Genomic DNA, 7207 nt, shown 5'->3' with positions numbered 1-7207 from the left:
TGTGATCATCAAATTGAATTCGTCGGCATTGTTTTACTCGAACATTCGTTAAATACATTTACGTTTGTTATTCGACGGGTCCTGAAGCATTTTTTCTAATTCTTAATACTCTTTCACAAAGTGAATAGATAGGCACTCTTAGCTTGTTTCCATCGTTTGTTTAGACTTATAGCTTGGATTATGTATACATTCGCAGCAGATAAACTGTAAGGTTTATATATCCACGACATATGTGGAATAAAGATTTCTTATGAAGTCATGTGAAGATCGGATGCAAAATATTTAGCATACCCCCCGTCCGCTTGGAGCGATCGATTGGAAATATCAATATCTCTTTATAAATATGACTAAAGGGCTGTTTCGAGCTGAGCGAGTACTGCGCAGTCGGGTGCAACCGAATTGTTTTGTCTGAGCTGTTATGTTGCGTGGCAGATAAACTTTAAAATATACATTAACACTTTAATATCAATATATACCCTACCTGTCATGTTATATAGATATATCTTTTATGGCTTTTGCAATATTTCTGCTTCTTACACATATTTTTTATCATTGCAAAAGTATTTCAATTCGGTATTCAAACTAGTTAAAATATAATTAGTCTAATTATGTTTTCAGTGGCTGGGCATATGAAATAAAAATTCATTTAATTGCCGTCGCACATTTAATTGGGTAATCGAGTAACCGAAACCAACAAGTCGATTTAAAGTCCACATAAATATTCAAAATATCGGCAGCTCATCATTATTGAGCTTTAATTTCACGTGACCCGCTGCTGGAACTGCGACACGGTTCACTTGGGTCCCACTGTGGTATGTGGATATTTTGGATATTTGTCACAGTTCGATGCACAGATAAGACCCCAAGGCGTTCCATGTGCTGATGCCTCAAAACTGATGCCTCACTCGGGCCGGGTTAGTCGAAAGTTCGCACCGCATCGGTTTGGTTATTGCGAAGAGCCCGAAAATGAGTAACCCCAGCCGCGTAATACGCTCCTCGAATGTTCTGCTGCTACTCACGGGCTACCAGATGCACTGGTTCGACGCCAAGCAGCAGCGCTATCGGATCTCCCTGCCCGGCGTGGTCAATGTCTTTGTGCTGGCCTGCGTCTATGCCGGCTGCTTTGCCCAGCACTTTCAGCCCTCGGCGCTGCTGAAGACGCTGCAGGATGTGTCGCCTTTTCTATACGGCCTAACCCGACTGCAGCTTCTGCTGAGCATCAAGGTGTTTAGCTACGCCATTTACGCCTCTGTGCGTGCTGTGGGCGTGGCAAGTGCACTGACGGCCTCGTTGCCCCTGAAGAGCCCGCCGGGACACCGCCACGTCAAGAAGGAGCTCTTCGCCTATGGCCTGCTGTGCTCCACGTTCGTGGTGCTGCTCTGCTTTGGCCTGTACATCGGCTACGAGCTGGAGTTCAAGCTGCCGCCGCTAAAGGATATCATGGTTGGCTCTGCTCTTTTCGTGCCTCATCTTGTGCTCGCCGGCGCCTTGCGCTTCTACTGCATCTTTGCCTGGCTAGCGCGTGAGCGCCTGCAACAGCTGCAGGCGGAAGTCGACGAGCTGCTGACCATTGGCCAAATGAGAACTGAAATGCAGCTGGTGGCGGGCGCCAGTTCCGTGTCCATAGCTGCAACGCCCTCCACTGTGGACAGCCTGCTCAGCCAGTGCGAGCAGCTACAGCAGCTGGCAGCGAACTTTGGTAACTTCTTTGATTCTTTGGAGCACTCCCTGCTGCTGCTGCTGGGCATCAATGCTAACTGCTTGCTCTTTGGCTTGTACGCCTTCGTCTACTACAGCAGCACGTGGTACGTGCTCTTCGATGACCGCAGGCAGCGCATCTTCTATGCCGGCAACGCCTCCATCTACGCCTGCATTGGCTGCGACTATCTGTGTTTGCTGCTGGCGCAGACCCTGCTCGAGCAACAGGTGGGTATTGCCTCAAATGACCTCAGAGATATTTGGCATGGCAGCAAGCCTAAGAAACGTTTACGGTGGTTTGGTTCACGGTTCCAAGGAACTGCTTGCCTCAATTTTCGGTTCATTAAACTGGTTTCCAGACAAACTTGGTTCGACGAATTTTCTTCGACTGCCTGAACTATTCATTTTATCAACAATTGTGTTAATGATATACAAATGTTTGATTCATTGGAAGAAGTGCACTTTTTTACAAATATGTATACAAATAGAAAAAAACAATACTTTGGAACCGAACTCTTTTTAGAGAAATAGAGTTCGGTTCAGGCTTAGGTTCGCCTGTTATTTATCCACCTGATCCGCTTCAAGGTTCGCTTCATGGTAAAAAGAAAACAATTGGAATTCCGGGTTCAAGCTGGTTTGGTTATTCTTCTTGCAGAGCATTCAGTTCTCGGAGCGACTGAGCACAGCTCTTGGCCAAAGAACTGTCCTGCCAAAGCGAATGCGTCGCATTGCCAAGGATATGCGCGCCATTTTATCGAACTGCTTTCGGTTTAAATTCCTCTCAATCTGGCGCTTTGATGTGGCCAACTTTGCACTGGTAAGTAAAAAATAATTTGTATAATATTTACTTTTTATTTTATATGCTTTCTTTGCCTTGCAGCTGCAATTGCTTCAGCTGCTGATTATAGCGCTGATTGTGATATATCATTATCTGGACGATGCGATTCAGTTGACAAACGAACGTTTCGATAGCAACAACGATGAATAATGCAGATGTGAACATAAGACATTGGCCAACTACCTGTGTGTCGTGTGCTTTAACAATTTGCGGTTAGTTTCCAGTTCGAGTTTCCACTCTGCCCATGAGAACTCATTTAAATTATCTGCATATGAAAACTTAATCTATAAATTTATTCGTTGCCCGAGCAACGAAACTGGCCACAAATCACGATTAAGTTTCTAATAAAATTGTTCCCCAATCAAACTAAAATTTTGTCCTGCCTGCCTGGCTTGTTGTCTCTTCTGGAGATGGGGACTTTTCTCACAACAACAAATGTCGTGTCACGCTCTCTAAAGAGAAAGTATCATTAAGCTTTCTCTTAACTAAAGTTGAGCTTGCCTGTATGGCAAAAAAATGTTTCAATTTATATGAAATAGATTTTTTTGTATAAATTATTTGTTATTATTATACAAAGATTCCAAACTCCGATTTTATTCTATACAAAAAATGGATATATTTTTTATATGTGAGAAATTTCAACTTAGTTAAAGTTATTCCAAAAATCTTAAATATAAAAGCAGATCTAGTTTTGAAAAATTGATTGCGGCATAAGAGAAATGATTCGATATTATGTTGATTTCCCATCTATAATATTTTAGGAAACATTTTCAAGCCACAAATTAGAATTTTAGGTATTTCTTTATTTCCTTTAACAAGTAGACAAATTTATGTAAATATTTTCTTTTATTCTGGAAACTAAATTTCCATCTCTAAGACTTATGGCTGCTCAGTTTTGGCGAAAACAGCTGGATTTCTTATATAGAAGGTACTCAGGCTAGGAATTAAACAAACATAAAACGGGTTTTTCATAAAGTTCTCACTCAGTCAGCGGGCGAGGGAGCAGGTCTTTTGCTGGCGGCAGGGATAAGAACATGCAACGCCGGCAAATGAACATAATTTGTGTTAGGAAATCTACATAAAATTTACTGTGACTCCCCTCCCCACAAGCTGGCAACAGCAAGGCTTCTTCCACATGCACACGCGCCAGGACCATGCAACAGTGGAGCACAGAGCTGATGAGCAGATAAATTCATTAGGCAAAACCATGTAATTGTTCCACCAGGACAACGGGAAAGGCGACGCGACAGTGCGCCCCGCTGGCGGGCTAAGACGGGTGCTAAAGCCAAACAAACAACAGCAGCGCCAGCGGCAAGGATATGCGGCCAGCTGGCCCAGCTGGCAGCAGTGCAGCACGAGGCAACCAGGCAGCCGGGCAACCAGGCAGCCCAGGCGGATCTTAAGTTTTGCGGCGGCCGTCGAATCAGAGGCGGAGGCACGTACCGGCAGCTGGCGAGGAAGGTGCTGGCATGCGAAGCGTTACTAAATACAAATTAAACAAATCCATAAATAATGTTTAATAATATTAACAAGGATATTAGCAGCAACCACACACACGCACGCACGCACACACTCACGCACACATTTATTGCAATCCGTGTGACTGCCAGGAAATGCACATTTTGTGGTTGTGCCTCGGCTGGGCTTACGACTAGACGTCGACTTGTGTACTGCTCAGGGATACACGGGTGCTAAGACGACCTAGGATTAAAGTGCGAGAAATGGTTATCAATCGCAACTCCATCAGTCACTCGATCTCCAGCTTGTACACCGATGTACGTAAACTCACTTCTGACTTTTGCCATTCGTGTAGAGCGTATTATATTTGAATCAGTTTAACGCATAGTAGAAGACGTCTACAAACTCATAAAGTATATATATTCTTGATCAGTTTAAGAGGACGATTCGATGTTTGTCTGTCTGATTCTATCCAGCTTAAAGCTATCTAGATGAAACTCTGCATGGGTCTCATTTTTCTGTTGCACGCTAAAAATATGTCGAAACCGACCGGATCGGACGACTATATCATACAGCTTTCATAAGAATGATCTGTCTGAATTAAGCTCTTGTATTGCACACTGTGTTTAAAGACATCTTGCTAAACTTGTCATTTGTTTTACTATGCTGCTTATATATAAGCAAAACTTTACCAACATCGGAATACTATATCATACAGCTCTATAGGAATAATAGCTCGAAAGGGAAATTGACCTGTTTACAAGATATTTTGAGCCAACTAAACAATTACAAATTTACTATTTTTCCAACATATTTGCAAAACGAAATCGGAGAACTATATTATATGGCTCCTATTAGGACAATCGGTCGTAAATAATGCTTTGGTAACAAAGTATTTCTAAGCTTTCGATATCGTTTTTAAAGGGGCACGATGTAAATTTTCGATAGAATAACCAACAAGATATAAAAGTGAGCAGGTTGTCTTTGTTAGGTTTGTCGTTAGGTTTGCTAGCCCTTTTCCCCATTGCGAAGCTATAACTCATTGAGAATTATAAGCAACGAAAATATATTTGTTTTACAAAAGACATTCCTTTTGGGATTATAGTTATTCATTTATTCTTAATTAATTATGGCGTAAATAAAGATGAACACATTCGTTTATCCAAATAGAAAAGTTTCCGGAAACTTTAGCTTAAACTTAAAATAAATGCTTCTTTGATATACACTCCAAAACTTTGTTTTGCATTATAATTTTTTACTTTCAATTATAACAAAAAAATACTTTCGGATTTTAATTCTTAAGAATTCAACGAATTTGTAAGGGATAAGTAATGTTATTCAACAATTCAAAAGGGATGAGCTTAGTTAATAAAGAAAATGATCTATCAATCAATTTATATTTCGAGTATTCAGGCACTTTTGCTCTGGATTTAATCTCTTCTTCTATTAGCGATTTTTCTGTCTACCTCTTGTAGTTTTGCTGTCAGGCATTTGCGCTTTTTTAACGGAGGTTCCCTACCTCTGAGTCTTTTCTTTGAATTCTGGTTATGTTCGATGTTATCGCTAGGCATATCCATCGAGGAGGAGCTCAGCTCCGAGGTGTGTGTGCTGGAGCCGTAGCTAGACGAATCACTGTCTGTGGATGAGCTGCTGCTGCTGAACCGACGACCCTTGCGTGGAGCACGCAGGACATTCTTCATACCGGGCCTATAGCCACCTTTTTTGGGCGTATAGGATACTTCTCTTTGGGCTGCCTTCAGCTGTCGGTAGAGCTTGCGCTTGCAAGCATTGGCAGGTGACATTGTTGTCGCAGACGAAGAGCTCGTCGAGTTGGTTGTGGATGAATAATCGGGTGTGCTGCTGCTGCTGGGGCTGCTATATTCGAGTCTCACCTGTCTGCCCGGATCATTTGGCCATCGGCAGCGGTCGTTTGGGGTTGAGCTACAGCCGGTTCCACGATTTTTGTAGAGCCGCGTTGCCAGAAGGGGCGAGCGTTCCTTAAGTTGATCATCGGACAGCTCGACCTGATGCGTGTAGTACGGATCGGTGTCCAGGTCGTTGAATTCCACCCAGGGCTGATGCTTGTGACGGCGCGTAACCGAGCTGCCCACTTTATAGCCAGCCTGTCGCATTATCTGCTTGAGACTGTGCAAATTTCTATCGAAGGAGCTCTCGAGTTCTGGGCCCAGCTCCGGCGGATAGCCAAGCCAGTCTGGCGGCGGCGGCAGCTCGCTATAAATATGAGTGCCCATGGCGTCATACAGGGAAGGCGCCACTGGCAATTTAACGCGCTCGAACATGACATAGTTGCCCAGATCTGTGGCTCCCGGATGCCTGAAGCGGCAGCTGTTGCCCCAAGTGCAGCTATTGCGCAGATAGAAACGGCAAACGGGCAGCAGCTCCTCGCCATCGTCACCAGACACCTCGCCATCCTCCAGTTCGGACTGTGCCCGTGATGCCGCTGGCTTCTTGTTCTTCCTCCTACTAATGCCAGGCTGATCTTTTTTGATGCTAAGCTGCTCCTTTTTTTCTAGCTTCAGTTGCAATGCGCTTTTCTCAGAAAAGCCTAATGCAGGAGGTGTCTGGCAGAGCAATTCCTTTTTTATCACGCGTATATCACGCGGCTTGATATCCGTCAATTCAAGGCACGGCGACTGAGGCTCCAATTTAATAGTTCGCTTCGGTTTATCTCTAGGAGTCGACGTCATTTTGATATGGCTCAATGAGGCCTGTTGACAGCAAGTAAACAGTTAAGTCTGCGTGTACTCGAATTAACAAACCCAAACTTGGACAGCAAATAATAAAGGGGAAATGTACCCACTCGATACTATCGAGTTGCATCTGATTTGTTATCGATGCTCGATTCCGATGCTGCAGCGTTGCCAGAAAGCTTTATTGATCAGAGAAAATGTTTACTTATTCCAATTAGCCAATTTATTCGATGACGTCAATGAGTTATATATAATGTTAAATATTTCAATAAATGCGTCTATTATTATTTATTTTAATAATTTATAAAATATTTCTCCCTACTTCTCTCTTTCGCAATTTCATCACAATCATTAAGCCAGAAAGCTTTATTGATCAGAAAACATTTTCCAATTAGCCAATAAATTCGAGTTATATATATTTTTAAATATTTCCCTAAATGACCCCTATTATTCTATATTTTAATAATTTATGAAACTTACCGAAATTTCTCTCTCTCCTTCT

General features: G+C 42.8%; 2 protein-coding genes across 2 annotated transcripts; one reads left to right on the top strand and one right to left on the bottom strand.

Annotated features, from left to right (window-relative positions):
- The first annotated feature begins 955 nt into the window (after nucleotides 1–955).
- On the top strand, nucleotides 956–2944 carry Grl40a (Gustatory receptor-like 40a). The gene is made up of 3 exons (XM_064682471.1): nucleotides 956–1984; nucleotides 2304–2515; nucleotides 2579–2944. The coding sequence occupies exons 1-3, from the start codon at nucleotides 967–969 to the stop codon at nucleotides 2684–2686; spliced, it is 1338 nt and encodes a 445-aa protein (XP_064538541.1). The 5' UTR covers nucleotides 956–966; the 3' UTR covers nucleotides 2687–2944.
- Nucleotides 2945–5289: 2345 nt separating this feature from the next.
- LOC135428422 (uncharacterized) lies at nucleotides 5290–6785 on the bottom strand. The gene has a single exon (XM_064682400.1). It carries the CDS (start codon nucleotides 6700–6702, stop codon nucleotides 5425–5427), a length of 1278 nt encoding a protein of 425 aa, XP_064538470.1. The 5' UTR covers nucleotides 6703–6785; the 3' UTR covers nucleotides 5290–5424.
- Between the last annotated feature and the right edge of the window lie 422 nt (nucleotides 6786–7207).

Source organism: Drosophila montana, unplaced genomic scaffold (genome assembly GCF_035044405.1).
Source record: "Drosophila montana isolate Dmon_TW-CO22-7 unplaced genomic scaffold, ASM3504440v1 contig_1408_1, whole genome shotgun sequence".
NCBI classification, from domain to species: domain Eukaryota; kingdom Metazoa; phylum Arthropoda; class Insecta; order Diptera; family Drosophilidae; genus Drosophila; species Drosophila montana.
The sequence above is the reverse complement of the archived record's forward strand: the minus strand, read 5'-3'. Positions and strand labels throughout refer to the sequence as shown.